This window comes from Somniosus microcephalus, chromosome 2 (genome assembly GCF_052327205.1).
Source record: "Somniosus microcephalus isolate GS21.2 chromosome 2, FLI_Smic_1.0, whole genome shotgun sequence".
NCBI classification, from domain to species: Eukaryota; Metazoa; Chordata; class Chondrichthyes; order Squaliformes; family Somniosidae; genus Somniosus; species Somniosus microcephalus.
The window spans coordinates 6,557,210-6,575,799 of record NC_140988.1 but is presented as its reverse complement, the minus strand read 5'-3'; the positions used below and the strand labels follow the sequence as shown (position 1 = coordinate 6,575,799).

The 18,590-nt window shown below is 48.2% G+C and overlaps 1 protein-coding gene across 1 annotated transcript in view; it reads right to left on the bottom strand.

Moving 5' to 3' along the window:
* The window catches only part of arhgef38 (Rho guanine nucleotide exchange factor (GEF) 38), a 114,302-nt gene that overhangs the window by 49,193 nt on the left and 46,519 nt on the right, over positions 1 to 18,590 (bottom strand). The window contains exons 2-5 of the mRNA XM_086006115.1: positions 13,389 to 13,576; positions 7,216 to 7,339; positions 5,278 to 5,425; positions 3,903 to 3,920 (exon numbers count right to left, since the gene is read on the bottom strand). Of these exons, the coding sequence (XP_085862241.1) occupies positions 3,903 to 3,920; positions 5,278 to 5,425; positions 7,216 to 7,339; positions 13,389 to 13,576 (478 nt within the window). The remainder of the gene's footprint in view (positions 1 to 3,902; positions 3,921 to 5,277; positions 5,426 to 7,215; positions 7,340 to 13,388; positions 13,577 to 18,590) is intronic.

Below are 18,590 nucleotides of genomic sequence, written 5' to 3'. Positions count from 1 at the left end.
GACCATGGGAGGCATGTCATCCCAGATCAGGGCTGTAGGTTTCCTCACACCCCATCCTTTTTCTTGCAGGCCAAGCTGGCCAATAATAAAAGGCAACAGCATCGGACCGGAGGAGGCCGGCCTCACCTGCAGACCCTTACAGACCTGGAGGAGCGAGTCCACCAGATTGTGGCAAGCCGGGTGATTGGCCCCGTCGCCTCTGGAGATGCCGACCGCATTGTGGACAGCAATGGTAAGGTCATCACCTTTTTGACCTCTCTACTTCCACTTGTTCCCCACACCAGCATGCTTTTTCACTCTCGAGCCAACTCAGAGCATTGCAGCACTCATGCATCCCTTGCTGCCACCCTGTCCTTTCGCTAAAGCCACTCTTGAACCTCCCTGCTTTCAGATGCTGCATCACCAGCTCGGGAGGCGAGCCCTCAAGCTGCCAGTGCGAGTGACTCTGGAGGCGACGAGGAGGAGGAAGCCGGACCATCCGTACCACCCTCAGGCGATCCAGCCCATGTCCATACTGGGGAGACACCTTCCCTGGAGGGGAGCGGGGGGGAATGGTCTGAGGAGGATGCAGCTCCAGGACCCAGCGGCCTGCAGCAACGCGAGGGGGGTAGAGAAGCTCGGGGGCCGTCTCCCCGGAGGGCAAGTCGGGCCGCGAGTGCTGCTGCACAGAGCGCAGGAGAGGTGCGTGCCCTCGCAGAAATGAGCGCCCAGGCTGGGCTGAGGCACACTGAGCTCATGGCTGCAGTGGCAAGGATGCCCGACTCCATTGAGACACTGGCAAGGAGTGTCCAGGACTTCGGCGCAGCACAGGCAAGGAGTGTGCAGGACTTCGGCGCAGCACAGGCAAGGAGTGTGCAGGACTTCGGCGCAGCACTGGCAAGGATTCTCCAGGACTTCGGCGAAGCACTGGCACCTGCCACGCAAGTGCTGAGTGCTGCCACGCAGTCAGTGGCTGGTCTCATGCAGATGCAGATTGAGGCCACACGAGCACTGACTGCTGCCACCCTCGCTGGATCGGGCAGGATTCCCCGGGGCCCTCACCACGCCACAGCAGGCCAGCAATCTGTGCACCAGCCGATTGCTGCGCATGCTGCAGTGCTGCCTCATCAGAGTGCCAGTGTGTCGGCCAACCAGGGAGCTGCTGTCTGTTCTCAGGATGACAGCATTTCTGATGCCACCACTGGCACTTCTCCACTGCAGCTGCCACCACCTGTAGGACAGACTGCTTTCGCCCATGCGGAGTTGGAGCAGTCAGCAGCCGGGCCCTCCAGGCCGAGCTGGTCCAGGCCGTACCTTAAGGGCATCTGCGGTCTCAGTTTCAGACAGTCAGCTGCAGCCACTGGGGTCCCACTACGGAGGAGCTGCAGGGCGGGAAGGGGGCAATTCCGCAAGGGAAGCAGATCACCATCGAGGGGCAAAAAGTAGGAGGTGCTGCTAAATTATGTTATTTCTTTCATTCAAGGCCGAGGATGCTGGTCTGAATGTTGGTTATGTTTTGGACATTGTCTCCAGGGTGTGAGAGACAGTTATGTTTTGGACATTGTCTCCAGGGTGTGAGAGACAGTTATGTTTTGGACATTGTCTCCAGGGTGTGAGAGACACTTATGTAGCAGTCTGTTTGTTTTGCTGTTTGTTTCCATTGCTTTGTCATGCGGGAAGGATACACATTTTGTTAAATAAAGAAGTTTATTTATTCACAATGTCCATGTCTGTTCTTTGCACTAATTGTTGCCTTGACCGGCTTAGGGTTAGCAGAACGGTTCCATTCATGTTCTTGGAATGGCAGAAAGCATTCCCTCAGAGGGGCCTAGAAGCGACTTGCTATAAGCCTCTGACGGACGACCCTTGCAGTTTGTGCCTCCCTCCCGTCTTGGTGCTGCTCCTCCTCCTCCTCCTCCTCTGCTGGTGCTTCAATGTCTGGTGGCATTGGCTGGGTCCTGAGGATTGCCAGGTTATGCAGCATGCAACACACAACCACGAAGTGTGAGACTCGCTCAGGTGAGTACTGAAGGGCTCCTCCGGAATGGTCCAGACAGCGGAACCGTTGCTTGAGCACACCGATTGTGTGCTCAATGATGTTCCTGGTTGCTTGATGGCTCTCGTTGTATCGTTCTTCAGCAGGGGTGCTGGGCGAACAGAGCGGGGTCATCAGCCAGGGGCACAGAGGATAGCCCTTGTCCCCGAGAAGCCAGCCTCCTGGGTGAGCCAGGGCTTCGAAAAGGTCTGCCACAGAAGTCGGGCGCAGGATGAAGGCGTCGTGGCTGCTGCCTGGAAAGTGGGCATTGACAGCGAGTATCAGCTGTCGGTGGTCACAGACCAGCTGCACATTCAAAGAATGGAACCCCTTTCGGTTGCGGAAATCCTCCGCATTCTCTAGAGGCGCCCGCAAAGCCACATGCGTGCAGTCAATGGCGCCCTGCACCATGGGGAAGCCCACTATCCTTGCGCAGCCCTCTGCGCGCTCTCGTTGCTTGTCCGGGGTCATTAGGAAGGAGATGTACTGCCATCTCCTTTTAAAGAGGGCATTAGTCACTTGACGGATGCAGCAATGCACCGCGAACTGTGAGATGTTGCCAATGTCCCCAGCAGCGACCTGAAAGGAGCCGCTGGCATAGAAGTTTAGAGCCACAGTGATCTTCACAGCCACCGACAGAGATGTCCTGCACCTTAGTTGAGGCTGCAGATCTGGCTGAAGCAGGTGGCAGAGTTCAGTGACCACCTCCTTACTGAAGCGCAGCCTTCGGAAACACTGCTCCTCCGACATGTTGATATACGAAAACTGTAGGCGGAAAACCCTGGCAGCGTAAGGTCTTGTGTGCCGACGTCTGTAGGCCCTCCTCTGCCTGGCCATGCCTGCCACTCTATCCCTGCGTCTCTGTGCCCTGTCAATATGATTGAGATGGACGACGTTCCCATCCAATGCAGCCCCCATAGTAAGTGCGCACTGAAAGTTATGGCGGTTGAGAAGCTTACCAACTGCAAAGTAATGTTCAGAAGGCTAATGTTCCTCAGCCAGCGCTGGCTCACTGCAGAAATGGCTCTCCGTTTCTCTCTGAGCAACTCTCTCTCTCACAGAAGGTGTGGTCCAAAAATGGCTACCACTAACAATCCAGGAAGAGTCCCCTTTAAATAGCGCCTCCCCAGCCCGACAGCGACTGGGAAACGTTCATGGTAACCTGTCCTTGTTAGCGCCAGGCGGAACGGAGGGGGGCGCCACTGAATTTCCAGTCCAGGGCGCCCCAAGGGCGTTGCACACTGAAATGACGTCATGACCTGTGTGCGCCGGTGAGCGGGCGCAACGGTTTAGCGCCGGCGCTAAATGTCCGCTCAATTTGGGAAGAGGCGCAGGGTTCGCTGCGCCCGGGCGCTATTTGGTTAGCGCCCCACTTCTCGACCTCTTTAGGCGCTAATGGGTGGCGCAACCGAATTTCTCCCCCTATGACTCTATCTAACTCACATCTGATGTAGCCCATTACACATTTAACAATTGTACGATCCCACATTCTATTTATTCCAGGCGGATCTCATTTTTTTTTACATTTCACATGTAACTTTCCATATTGTTCAGAATTCACAGATCTGTCACTCAACTTCCTTTTGAAAAAGAGTTTGATAATGAGCCCAAGTTATAATCCAGTCTCTGTTGGCGGGTTACCGATAATTTCGGGGTAAATATTCACTCAGATATTTTTGGGATTACTCTTCTGAGTTAATCGTCACGTTGCCAGGCAACCAAATGATGATTGACAGCCACAGAATAAATATTGGTTATTGTTAGTGAGAGGGCTAATGCATAAATCATAGTGTGCTTAGAGAGAGAGAGCGAGAGAGAGAGAGAGTGAGGACATCGGAAATAGAAAGGAGGAAGCAAATAATTTGTTTTAATAAAAGTGTATACTTACTGCTCCTGATATATTTTCCTAATTTTAAAAGAAATAAACCATAATTAAAACAGGTTAAAAAAAGGTAAATTAAAAAAAATCAGTAAAAAATACTACATTCAAGACTTTAACAACAGATATATTACTAAGTATCACAGTGCATTTTTTAAGACCCTTGTATTGGTGCTCTCCTCAAGGTTTAGATAGGGTGGATAGGAAGGACCTATTTCCCTTAGCGGAGAGGTCAATAACCAGGGGACAGAGATTTAAAGTAATTGGTAGAAGGATTAGAGGGGAGTTGAGGAGAACTTTTTTCACCCAGAGGGTGGTGGGGGTCTGGAACTCACTGCCTGAAAGGGTGGGAGAGGCAGAAACCCTCATCACATTTAAAAAGTACTTGGATATGCACTTGAAGTGCCGTAACCTGCAGTGCTACGGACCAAGAGCTGGGAAGTGGGATTAGGCTGGATAGATCTTTGTCGGCCGGCACAGACACGATGGGCTGAATGGCCTCCTTCTGTGCCGTAAATTTCTACGATTCTCAGGTGAGTGTGACTCTTTGAACTCAGTAAGCACTTCCACATCAGAAAGAGCATAGGTTAGATGCAATGGAGGACACGGGCAGTACCCCGGTCATTCAGTAAACAGGCACTTCCAATTTAGGATTACCAGCTCTAGTTGGGGGCATTCCTGGACGCTTGGTTGCGTGCTGCCTGACTCGGAGACCTCTGATGTTGGTTGAGGGATAAATATTGGCCAGGACACCAGGGAGAAAGCCCCTGAAATAGTGCCATGGGATCTTTTACGTCTACCTGAGAGGGCAGACAGGCCTTCGGTTTAATGTCTCATCCAAAAGATGGCACCTTTGACAGTGCAGCACTCCCTCAGTACTGCCCCTCTGACAGTGCAGCACTCCCTCAGTACTGCCCCTCTGACAGTGCAGCACTCCCTCAGTACTGCCCCTCTGACAGTGCAGCACTCCCTCAGTACTGCCCCTCTGACAGTGCAGCACTTCCTCAGTACTGCCCCTCTGACAGTGCAGCACTCCCTCAGTACTGCCCCTCTGACAGTGCAGCACTCCCTCAGTACTGCCCCTCTGACAGTGCAGCACTCCCTCAGTACTGCCTCTCTAACAGTGCAGCACTCCCTCAGTACTGCCCCTCTGACAGTGCAGCACTCCCTCAGTACTGCCCCTCTGACAGTGCAGCACTCCCTCAGTACTGCCCCTCTGACAGTGCAGCACTCCCTCAGTACTGCACTGTGAGTGTCAGCCTGAATTATGTCCTGAAATCTCTGAAATGGGACTTTGAACCCACAACCTTCTGACTCGGAGGCAAGAGTGCTACCCACTGAGCCCTGACTGACACATTTACTGCAGACAATACCAGTCACTTACTTCAGAGCCTCAATCTGGTTTCTTAAATGCCGCCGAATTTCTTCGTCTTTGTCGTATGTTTCAAGCAAACTGTTGGCGTCATCGTGATGATAACAATAGATTTTGTAAACTTCTTCTAAAGGAGTTTTAATCTGCAAAAATATTTCACCTGTTTAAAGAAGTGAAGATAATGTAAGTCAAAAGAACTCCTGGAAACTGGCTCAAGCCTTCACACTTAAAACATACTAGAAAATAAACTAAGCCTGCAAGAACATGCTAACTGATCCGAGCCAAAGCAAGAGTGAGTAATTCTGGTCTCTTGCGTAGCCCCCACTCCCTTCGCCCCACCATTGGCGGCCGTGCCTTCAGCTGCCTGGGCCCTGAGCTCTGGAATTCCCTCCCTAAACCTCTCCGCCTCTCTCTCCTCCTTTAAAGGCCTTCCTTAAAACTCTCTGATCAAGCTTTTAAGTCACCCCTCCTAATAAAGATTTAAACGATTTCTCACTTTCCCTGTCAATTGTCAATCAAATACAGAAAGGACACAAGACCCAAAGGGGCCCTTATCTCTACCCGATGGCAACGTTGATGAATTCTGGCACAAGTACCAATATAATATTGATGCGCTGGCCTCGAGGTGCATTTGTAGAACAAGGACATCATTCCCTGAGCGTGCAAGTGCAGGTCTATAAATCTATACAAAAAGCCAACAGCACCTTGCGCTTCATACATGGAGCACAAGAGTAAAGAATGAATGATAAGTTTGTGTAAAGCATTGGATTGGTCACAGTGGGAGTACCGTGTGCTGTTTTGGACTCCACACTATAGCAAGGACTTGAGAGCCGTACAGAACAGCATAGATTCAAGGGTAATGCCAGAGGTGGAAACTATAGTTTTGAGTTGAGACGTGAAATACTGGGATGGCTTCTACTGGAGCGGAAACGTCTAAGAACATGAAATGTTTATTCGTTTATGGGATGTGGGCGTCGCTGGCAATGTTAGCATTTATTGCCCATCCCTAATTGCCCTTGAGAAGGTGGTGGTGAGCTGCCTTCTTGAACCGCTGCAGTCCGTGTGGTGAAGGTGCTCCCACAGTGCTGTTAGGGAGGGAGTTCCAGGATTTTGACCCAGTGACGATGAAGGATCGGCCGATATATTTCTAAGTCAGGATGGTGCATGACTTGGAGGGGAACTTGGAGGTGATGGTGTTCCCATGCGCCTGCTGCCCTTGTCCTTCTAGGTGGTAGAGGTCGCAGGTTTGGGAAGTGCTGCCGAAGAAGCCTTGGCTTGTAAATAGGAGCAGGAGTTGGACATTCGGCCCCTCGAGCCTGCTCCGCCATTCAATAAGACCATGGCTGATCTTCCACCTCAACTCCACCTTCCCGCCCAATCCCCATATCCCTTGATTCCCTTAAGAGGAGTTTAACAGAGGTTTTTAAAATTACGACGGCTTTGAGTGAATTGAGAAAAAGTTATTTCCTTTGGCTGGGGAGTTAGTAATGAGGAGTCAACAATTTAAAATTGCAAGTGAGAGAGTCAAGAGGGAGGCGACGAGAAATCTCTTTGCACAGAGCGTTATTGGGGAATGGAATGCTTTGCCACAGAGAATGGGTTGAAACCGAGACCGTCGCATCTTGTGAAGAAAAATTGGATAAATATTATAAGCAGAAGCGGCTGCAGGGTTGTGGGGAGAGAAGGGGGCAGTGGGATTACTGTTGGATTGCTCTAGCATAACGTCAGTGGGGGCAGATTCCCACAATACAACAGTGACCGCACTTCAAAAAAAGTACCTCAGTGGCTCTAAAGCGCTTTGGGACGTCCCGAGTTGGTGAAAGGCGCTATGGAAATGCAGTCTTTTCAGCTTAGGCCAAGTGACCTCCTTTTGCTGTATAAACCTCTATGGTTCGTACAGGGATGTCCGATTGTTGAACACAAATATATCCCAGGTCACCGCTTACATACCAATCATTTGCATTTCTGGTTCATCCTCGGTGGCGGCATATTCCAGCATCGACAGGAGCTTGGCAGATATCTGGTGGACCGATTCAATGTTGCTGAACAACCCATCCACATCGAGACACTCCATCTGCAGAGTCAAGTCCAGATCAATTTACAAAGACACACCACAACAAAGACAATCTAGTCTTAGTCCAATTGACGATGACGGTCTATTGATTTTCAAAGTCCAGCGGGGCCCTGCTTGTATAATATCGCCAAAAGCTTTGGCTTTGGCTGAAATGCTCAATTAGACAGACCCGTCTGCGTTTGGAAATAATTACTTTCACCATATTTTAGTCCTTTCTGTGTGGCCATGCTACTGCAATACAAGGTTGGAATAAATGGCAAAGTGTCTCCTCATCTCCTTGAGCCACAGAAGTGCGGTTACATCGAGTCTACAGCATAGAAACAGGCCATTCGGCCCAACTGGTCAGTGGTGCTGTTTATGCTCCACACCAGCCTCCTCTCACCCCTCTTCATCTCACCCTATCACCATATCCTTCTATTCCTTTCTCCTTCACGTGTTTATCTAGCTTCTCCTTAAATGTATCTACACTATTCACCTCAATCAATCCAGGAGGTAGTGAGTTCCTCATTCTCACCACTCTCTGGGTAAAGAAACATAGAAACATAGAAGATAGGAGCAGGAGTAGGCCATTTGGCCCCTCGAGCCTGCTCCGCCATTCAATGCGATCATGGCTGATCATCCAAATTCAGTACCCTGTCCCTGCTTTCTCTCCATACCCCTTGATCCCTTTAGCCTTAAGAAATATATCCAACTCCTTCTTGAATATATTTAATGAATTGGCCTCTACTGCCTTCTGTGGTAGAGAATTCCACAGATTCACCACTCTCTAGGTTAAGAAATTCCTCCTCATTTCTGTCCTAAATGGCTTACCCCTTATCCTTAGACTGTGACCCCTGGTTCTGGACTCCCCGACCATCGGGAACATCCTTCCTGCATCTAGTCTGTCCAGTCCTGTCAGAATTTTATAAGTTTCAATGAGATCCCCTCTCATTCTTCTAAACTCCAGCGAGTGTAAGCCCAATCGACCCAATCTCTCCTCATACGTCATTCCTGCCATCCCAGGTATCAGCCTAGTGAATCTTTGCTGAACTCCTTCCATGGCAAGAACATCCTTCCTCAGATAAGGCGACCAAAACTGCACACAGTACTCAAGATGTGGTCTCACCAAGGCCCTGTACAACTGCAGCAAGACATCCTTGTTCCTGTACTCAAACCCTCTCGCTACAAAGGCCAACATACCATTTGCCTTCTTAACCGCCTGCTGCACCTGCATGCTTACCTTCAGCGACTGGTGCACAAGGTCACCCAGGTCTCGTTGCACTTCCCCTTCTCCCAATCCAATCTATTGCCATTCAGATAATAATCTGCCTTCCTGTTTTTTACACCAAAGTGGATAACCTCGCATTTATCCACGTTATATTGCATCTGCCATGCTTCTGCCCAATCACCCAACCTGTCCAAATCATCCTGGAGTTTCTCGGCATCCTCCTCACAGCACACACGCCCACCTAGTTTTGTGTCGTCTGCAAACTTGAAGTTTCTCCTGAATTCCCTATTGGATTTATTAGTGACTATCTTATATTGATGGCCCCTAGTTCTGGTCTCCCCCACAAGTGGAAACATCTTCTCTATGTCTACCCTATCGAACCCCTTCATAATTTTAAAGACCTCAATCAGGTCACCCCTCAGCCTTCTCTTTTCTAGCGAAAAGAGCCCCAGCCAGTTCAGCCTTTCTTGATAGTTATAACCTCTCAGTTCTGGTATCATCCTAGTAATGCCGACACAGATCAGGTGGGCCGAATGGCCTGTTTCTGTGCCGTAGACTCGATGTAACCGCACTTCCGCGGCTCAAGGAGATGGGGAGACACTTCACCGTTGATTCCAATCATTCCATCCCGATCACCGATTGGCCTTCGGCAGTGCTGTAAAATGCAGTAATTCCAAGAAACTGTCACCACTTCAGTCAAGAAGGAATCATCTGACTGTATCAGAACTTCACCTCTAAACTGCCTGGTAACTGGATTTAAAATTAAGCACTAATTAAAACTGATATACGTACACACATGACAGACATAGAACAAACCTGATATTCTTAATTGCCTTTCTTGTCCCATTACCGCCTCCTTTTGCCTCGCACCATCATCCCTTTTGTCTCTTAATCTCTCCTGCCTTCCACCCTATCACAGACCTTCCCGTTGTTCTTTCTTTCCCCCCGGCCCCCCTCCCTTTCCCTGCCCCGGCACTTGCTGATCAACGATTAAATCTCCAACTTCTTCCAGTTCTGACGAAGGGTCATCGACCTGAAACGTTAACTCTGTTTCTCTCTCTACAGATGCTGCCTGACCTGCTGAGTGTTTCCAGCATTTTCTGCTCTCATTTCAGACTTCCAGCATCCGCAGTATTTTGCGTGAGATTTTCTTCTGATTTCTTTTCAACAAACTCTCTCAGAACAGCTGATTATTGTCCATTATTGTACCTGTGCGGCATTGTACACCTGTCGATCATTAAGCACTGTAATGAGGTTGGGTATGTGCACATAAGAACATAAGGAATAGGAGCAGGAATAGTCCACTTGGCCCCTCGAGCCTGCTCCGCCATTCAATAAGATCATGGCTGATCTTGGGCTCAAAGCCACTTCCCTGCCCATTCCCCAGAACCCTTCACTCCCTTATCTTGCAAAAATCTGTCTATCTCCACCTTAAATGTATTTAATGACCCAGCCTCCACAGCTCTCTGGGCCAGAGAATTCCACAGATTTACGACCCTCTGAGAGAAGAAATTCCTCCTCATCTCAGTTCTAAAAGGGCGACCCTTTATTCTGAAACTATGCCCCCGAGTTCTAGATTTCCCCACGAGGGGAAACATCCTCTCTGCATCTACCCTGTCGAGCCCCCTCAGTATCTTATATGTTTTGATAAGATCGCCTCTCATTCTTCTAAACTCCAATGAGTATAGGCCCAGCCTGCTCAACCTTTCTTCATAAGTCAACCCCCCTCATCTCAGGAATCAACCAAGTGAATCGTTTTTGATCTGCCTCCAATGCAAGTATATCCTTCCTTAAATAAGGAGACCAAAACTGTACGCAGTACTCCAGGTGTGGTCTCACCAATACCCTGTACAGTTGTAGCAGGACTTCCCTGCTTTTATACTCCAACCCCCTTACAATAAAGGCCAACATTCTATTTGCCTTTTTGATTACTTGCTGTACCTGCATGCTAACTTTGTGTGTTTCATGCACAAGGACCCCCAGGTCCCTCTGAACTGTAGCATTTTGTAATCTCTCTCCATTTAAATAATAATTTGCTTTTTTATTTTTCCTGCTAAAGTGGATAACCTCGCACTTTCCCACATTAAACTCCATCTGCCAAATGTTTGCCCACTCACTTAGCCTGCCTATATCCCTTTGCAGATTCTTTGAGTCCTCTGCACAACTTGCTTTCCCACCCATCTCTGTATGATCTGCAAACTTGGCGACATTACACTCGGTCCCTTCATCCAAGTCATTAATAGTTGTAAATAATTGAGGCCCCAGCACCGGTCCCTGTGGCACCCCACTAGTTACCATTTGCCAACTGGAAAATGACCCATTTATCCTGACTCTCTACTTTCTGTTAGTTAGACAATTCTCCATCCATGCTAATATATTACCCCTAACTCCGTCAGCTCTTATCTTATGCAGTAATCTTTTATGTGGCACCTTATCGAATGCCTTCTGGAAATCGAAATATACCACATGCACTGGCTCACCCTTATCCACCTTGCTCGTTACATCCTCAAAGAACTCCAGCAAATTTGTTAAACATGATTTCCCTTTCATAAAACCATGCTGACTGCTTTTCCAAATGCCCTGCTACTGCTTCCTTAATGAAGGACTCCAGCATTTTCCCAACGACAGATGTTAGGCTAACTGGTCTATAGTTTCCTGCTTTCTGTCTCCCTCCTTCCTTAAGTAGGGGTGTTACATTAGCGGTTTTCCAATCCGCTGGGATATATACAGAACTGGTCCAAAGTCAGTTCAACACTGCATACACATCAGTGATTCACCAATGACTGTTTGTTCTTCAACGGTTGATATCATTGCCCTTAGCCCACATTACAACAACAGCTTGTATTTAAATAGCGTCTTTAACATAATAAAATGTTCCAAGGCGCTTCGCAGGAATGTTATCAAACAAAATTTGACACAGAGCCACATAAGGAGATGTTAGGGCAGATGACTGCAAGCTTGGTCAAAGAGGTGGTTTTAAGGAGCGTCTTAAAGGAGGCAAGAGAGGTAGAGAAGTGGAGAGGTTCTTAGCGAGGGAATTCCAGACCTTAGGGCCTTAGCAGCTGAAGACACGGCCGCAAATGGTGGGGCGATGAAAATTGGGGAGGGACACGAGGCCACAATCGGAGGAGCGCAGATATCTCGGAGGGTTATAGGACTGGAGAAGATTAGAGAGATAGGGAGGGGGTGAGTCCATGGAGGAATTTGAAACCAAAGATGGCAATTTTAAAATCGAGGCGTTGCTTAACTGGGAGTCAATGTAGGTCAGCGAGCACAGGGGGTGATGGGCAAACGGGGCTTGGTGCAAGTTAGGACACGGGGCAGTGAGCACAGGGGGTGATGGGCGAACAGGACTTGGTGTGAGTTAGGACACGGGGCAGTGAGCACAGGGGGTGATGGGTGAACGGGACTGGGTGTGAGTTAGGACACGGGGCAGTGAGCACAGGGGGGTGATGGGCGAACGGGACTTGGTGTGAGTTAGGACACGGGGCAGTGAGCACAGGGGGTGATGGGTGAACGGGACTGGGTGTGAGTTAGGACACGGGGCAGTGAGCACAGGGGGTGATGGGCGAACGGGACTTGGTGTGAGTTAGGACATGGGTCAGCGAGCACAGGGGGTGATGGGCGAACGGGACTGGGTGTGAGTTAGGACACGGGGCAGTAAGCACAGGGGTGATGGGCGAACGGGACTTGGTGTGAGTTAGGACACGGGTCAGCGAGCACAGGGGGTGATGGGTGAACGGGACTTGGTGCAAGTTAGGACACGGGACAGTGAGCACAGGGGGTGATGGGCGAACGGGACTTGGTGCAAGTTAGGACACGGGTCAGCGAGCACAGGGGTGATGGGTGAACGGGACTTGGTGTGAGTTAGGACATGGGTCAGCGAGCACAGGGGTGATGGGTGAACGGGACTGGGTGTGAGTTAGGACACGGGGCAGCGAGCACAGGGGGTGATGGGTGAACGGGACTGGGTGTGAGTTAGGACACGGGGCAGTGAGCATAGGGGGTGATGGGTGAACGGGACTTGGTGCAAGTTAGGACACGGGACAGTGAGCACAGGGGGTGATGGGCGAACGGGACTGGGTGTGAGTTAGGACACGGGTCAGCGAGCACAGGGGGCGATGGGCGAACGGGACTGGGTGTGAGTTAGGACACGGGGCAGTGAGCACAGAGGGTGATGGGTGAACGGGACTGGGTGTGAGTTAGGACACGGGGCAGTGAGCACAGGGGGTGATGGGTGAACGGGACTGGGTGTGAGTTAGGACACGGGGCAGTGAGCACAGGGGGCGATGGGCGAACGGGACTGGGTGTGAGTTAGGACACGGGGCAGTGAGCACAGGGGGTGATGGGTGAACGGGACTGGGTGTGAGTTAGGACACGGGGCAGTGAGCACAGAGGGTGATGGGTGAACGGGACTGGGTGTGAGTTAGGACACAGGGCCAGCAGAGTTTTGGATGAGCTCGAGTTTATGAGGGTGGAATGTGGGAGGCCAGCCAGGAGTGTGTTGGAATAGTCGAGTCTGGAGGTAACAAAGGCATGGATGAGGGTTTCAGCAGCGGATGAGCTGAGGCAGGGGCGGAGACGGACGATGTTCCGGAGGTGGAAACAGGCGGTCTTGGAGATGGAGTGGATACGGGGTATTGCCACAACCTTTAGAGCTTTGCTGCCCTCAGGAAAAAGAATTTAACAAAGGTGAAAATGCAGGATTTGCTTTTACTCTTAAAAGGCCAAGTGACGAGCAAAACCTTAGGGCATTAAATGTGTGACAATAAATCTAACTTAGAAAGATGAAAAAAATCAAACTTTTAACCAAAAGGTTAAGAACTGTTTTGTGAATATCACCTGTTTCTCTCTCAGAGGTTGAACAACTTGCGTGATGCACAAATCCAGATCATTGAGGTGATCTTTTTCAGTCTGTACTAGTTCTTCAATGACCTTTAACCTCCTGCGCATCATGTGTTGCCTCTGCTCCTTTGGGTCCAGTGTTGGGGTCACTACTGCTTCAGGAATTGCATGCGGAGTCATCTTAGCTGTGGTGGGGGGGGGGGGGATGTTATGGAGCAGGGGAAGGAAGGAAGAGACATGATTAGAGACTGCTGGAGAAATTATTCAGAAACGGCAGTGACTGTAAGAAACCACAGAACAGGAGGAGGACATTCAGCCCCTCGAGCCTGTTCCGCCATGTAATTAAATCACCGCTGATCTCTACCTCAACTCCATCCGTAACCCTTAAATAACCTTGCCTATTAAAAATCTATCAATCTCAGTTTTGACATTTTCAATTGACCCCCAGCCTCAACAGCAATTTTTTTAAAATTTGTTTATGAGATGTGGGTGTCGCTGGCAAGGCCGGCATTTATTGCCCATCCCTAGTTGCCCCTTGAGAAGGTGGTGGTGAGCCGCCTTCTTGAACCGCTGCAGTCCATGTGGTGAAGGTGCTCCCACAGTGCTGTTAGGGAGGGAGTTCCAGGATTTTGATCCAGCGACGATGAAGGAACGGCCAATATACTTCTAAGTTAGGATGGTGTGTGACTTGGAGGGGAACTTGGAGGTGGTGGTGTTCCCATGCGCCTGCTGCCCTTGTCCTTCTAGGTGGAAGGGGTCGCGGGTTTGGGAGGTGCTGCCGAAGAAGCCTTGGCGAGTTGCTGCAGTGAATCTTGTAGATGGTCCACACTGCAGCCACGGTACGCCGGTGGTGGAGGGAGTGAATGTTTAAGGTGGTGGTTGGGGTGCCAATCAAGCTGCTTTGTCTTGGCTGGTATCAAGCTTCTTGAGTGTTGTTGGAGCTGCACTCATCCAGGCAAGTGGAGAGTATTCCATCACACTCCTGACTTGTGCCTTGTAGATGGTGGAAAGGTTAGGGGAGAGAGTTGCAGATTTCCACTACCCTTTGTGTGAAGAAGTGCTTCCTGACATCACCCCTGAACGGCTGTGAGGGAATAAGCCATATTTCAGAAAGATACACCATAATATGAACAGAATTCTGATATATATTAATACATGATATACTGGGTTTAAAAGTCTGGAAAGCCTCGGAGACACAGGCTGCAAACAGAAAACAGGCTTCTGAGATGGGATGGTTTGATAACAAAGTTGTAAAAACCAAACAAACTTTGAAATGGGAATTAGTTAAATATACTAAAACAATGACCCTACTGAAATGGCAGTTTGGTGATTCCAGAGGGTCTGGAGTTTGGAAATAACACAATGGAAGACCCAGTTTAAGGTGTTGTAAGCTAACACGTTGAACAGAAACACAAACATTAAAAAACCATGTGCCTTTGAAAAGATGACATCAAGTAAAAGAAACACCTGCTGGTCAAATAGTTTTATGTTAAACTTGGAAGACAGGAAACATAAGATTAAATATGCAACCAATTGAGATAGCTAGAAATGCATGAACCACCCTAGTTGAAGTGTCTTTAATTTATACATAGTAAATATGATACCAACAAGAACACTTTGAAGATATGACTTCAATAGATACACCAAGCAATTACATTGTTTTTGTATTGAACTTGGAACATCACGGAGTCACAACGTCTGCTAAAAACCAGTAAAGCCAATATTAAGAATTGAATGAAAGGATTTTGTAAGAATGGCATTAAACAGAAACCATTGCTGTCATATTGTTTTTATGATAGTTTTTGGAACACCTAAAGGTAGAGACATAATTATGCATGCAATAGTTGAATTGACAGTAAGATAGAAAGCATTCAACAGAGGAATGAATAAGACAATTAGCTGACTTCAGCAGAGAACTTCAAAGAATAAACCACTGCAAAAAGGGTATAAAAATAAGAGCTTTTCAAACAGAAAGTCAGAACTCGCTAAACGGGCCAAGCGTTTCTCAACTTCACAGGCACGTGCTGTAAGTTTTTAACTTTGAGTCTCGGGTAATCAAAGTAATTGATTTTGGTGGATGCTCTGGATTTAGGAATAAGTAAGAAATGTAGAAATGTAACGAAGTAAAGATTTAAGAATAAGGATCTCTGAGAAATAAGAAATGTAAGCTATTTGTATTTTGAATTGTTAATGTTATGACTGACTAAACAGCTGTTAAATGAATGTCGGCTCTTAAATAAAACTATATATTTTTAGAATTGTCTCAAAGAGTATTTCTGTATAAACTCGTGAACCCAATTTCTGTACACACTTTTGTAAGGAGTTGCAGAATTCTGGGGGGTATTCCAGACCCTCATAATATCCGGAAGGTTACAGTCTAGTTAAACTTATTAAAAGTGCTATCTGGAGGACGGTAACATCTTTAGTCATTCCTTTCCTTTAGGGAGAGATAGCCTGAACCTTTAGACCCAGATAAGCGTCTTATAGAATTTGGCTATGTCTAACTTAAGTTGAAGGTGAACGTCTGGGGAATACGCCTGATCTGGGGTAGCCCGAGACAGGGCTAGGACTTGTAATTATCCCTTCACGGCCTAGCTCTAATTTTAAGGTTACGCCCCTGTGTCTGAACTCCCCCACCAGAGGAAATAGTTTCTCTCGATGTAATGATAAATTCTGACCAGCTGTGGCTCAGTGGGTAGCACTCTTGCCTCGGAGTCAGAAGGTCGTGGGTTCCTCTAGGGACTTGAGCACATAATCCAGGCTGACACTCCAATGTAGTGCTGGGGGAGTGATGCGCTTTTGAAGGTGCCGTCCTTCGGGTGAGACGTTAAACCGAGGCCCTGTTTCCTCTCTCAGGTAGATGTAAAAGATCCTGTGGCACTATTTCGAAGAAGAGCAGGGGAGTTCTTGCCAATATTTATCCCTCAACCAACATCACTAAAAACAGATGATCTGGTCATTATCACATTGCTGTTTGTGGGAGCTTGCTGTGCACAAATAGGCTACCACATTTCCTACATTACAACAGTGATTACACTTCAAAAGTGCTTCATTGACTCTAAAGCGCTTTGGGACATCCTGAGGTTGTGAAAGGTAAGTCTTTCTTTTTTTCCCACAATAAGCTCATTAACGACAGGGTCCGCAGTTCCCAGATGATCTGCAGATACTGGGCCCAATTTCAGCTCGGCCCTGTTTTATACCCGCATTCCTTTTCAATACATAAGAACATAAGAAACAGGAGCAGGATTGGGCCACTTGGCCCCTCGCGCCTGCTCTGCCATTCAATAAGATCAGGGCTGATCTTGGGCTCAAAGCCACTTCCCTGCCCGCTCCCCATAACCCTTCACTCCCTTATCTTGCAAAAATCTGTCTATCTCCACCTTAAATGTATTTAATGACCCAGCCTCCACGGCTCTCTGGGCCAGAGAATTCCACAGATTTACGACCCTCTGAGAGAAGAAATTCCTCCTCATCTCAGTTCTAAAAGGGCGACCCTTTATTCTGAAACTATGCCCCCGAGTTCTAGATTTCCCCACAAGGGAATTTTAATTTAATTCATTTAAATAATACATAGAATCTTACAGCACAGGAGGCCATTTGGCCCATCGTGCCTGTGCCGGCTCTTTGAAAGATCTCTCCAATTAGTCCCACTCCCCCCATCTCTTTTTTTACTGCCTTGCAAATGTTTTATTTTCAAGTACTGTATTTATCTAATTCCCTTTTGAAAGTTATTACTGAATCTGCTTCCACCACCCTTTCAGGCAGCGCATTCCAGATCACAACAACTCGCTGCAGAAAAATATTTCTCATCTCCCCCTGGATGTCTTGCCAATTACCTTCAATCTGTGCCCTCTGGTTACCGACCCTCCTGCCAGTGGAAACAGTTTCTCCTTATTTACTCTACCAAAACACTTCATGATTTTGAACACCTCTATCAAATCTCCCCTTATCCTTCTCTGCTCTAAGGAGAGCATCCCCAGCTTCTCTAGTCTGTCTACATAACTAAAATCCCTCATCCCTGGAACCATTCTAGTAAATCTCCTCTGCACCCTCTCCAAGGCCTAGACATTCTTCCTAAAGTGTGGTGCCCAGAACTGGACCCAATACTCCAGCTGAGGCCTAACCAATGATTTATAAAGTTTTACCATAGCTTCCTGGCTTTTGTACTCTCTGCCTCTGTTTAGTCAAGGATCACAGATGCGGTTTTGTAAACGGCCTTCTCAACCTGCCCTGCCACCTTCAGTGATTTGTGAATGTACACCCTCAGGTCTCTCTGTTCCTGCTCCCACTTTAGGATTATACAGGATATACAGCACAGAAACAGGCCATTCGGCCCAACCAGTCCATGCCGGTATTTATGCTCCACTCGAGCCTCCTCCTGTCTTTCCTCATCTAACCTTATCAGCGTAACCCTCTATTCCCGTCTCCCTCATGTGCTTGTCCAGCCTCCCCTTAAATACATCGATACTATTCGCTTCAACCACTCCCTGTGGCAGCGAGTTCCACATTCTCACCACTCTCTGGGTAAAGAGGTTTCTTCTGAATCCCCTATTGGATTTCTTGGTGACTATCTTATATTGATGGCCTCTAGTTATGCTCTTCCCCACAAGTGGAAACATTCTCTCTGTATCCACTCTGTCAAAATCTTTCATAATTTTAAAGACCTCTATTAGGTCACCCCTCAGCCTTCTTTTTTCAAGAGAAAAGAGACCCAGCCTGTTCATCCTTTCCTGATATGTATACCCTCGCATTTCTGGTATCATCCTTGTAAATCTTCTCTGCACCCTCTCCAGTGCCTCTATAGGCTTAATGAGCAACCTTGGTCTAAATAAGTTTTGGCCATGCATTAAGCATGGCACCTTCAATAAACCTATATAGACACTCCCACACCAGGGGCATGTTAGCCATTTGTCGATTACCAGACAAACCTCTAGAATCTCCTTAGTCAAAATAATTGACAAAAATCTGGAGATTTTTCACCCTTGAAAGAAGGCAACCGAGAGGGGCTTACAGAGTCTAAAGGGTATAAAAAAGGCAAGATAAACCACAAGTAAGGGCAGTGTCCTAGGCCCAACTATCTTCAGCTGCTTCATCAATGGCCTTCCCTCCAACATAAGGTCAGAAACGGGGATGTTCACTGATGACTGCACAGCGTTCAGCGCCATTTGCAACTCCACAGATAATGAAGCAGTCCATGCC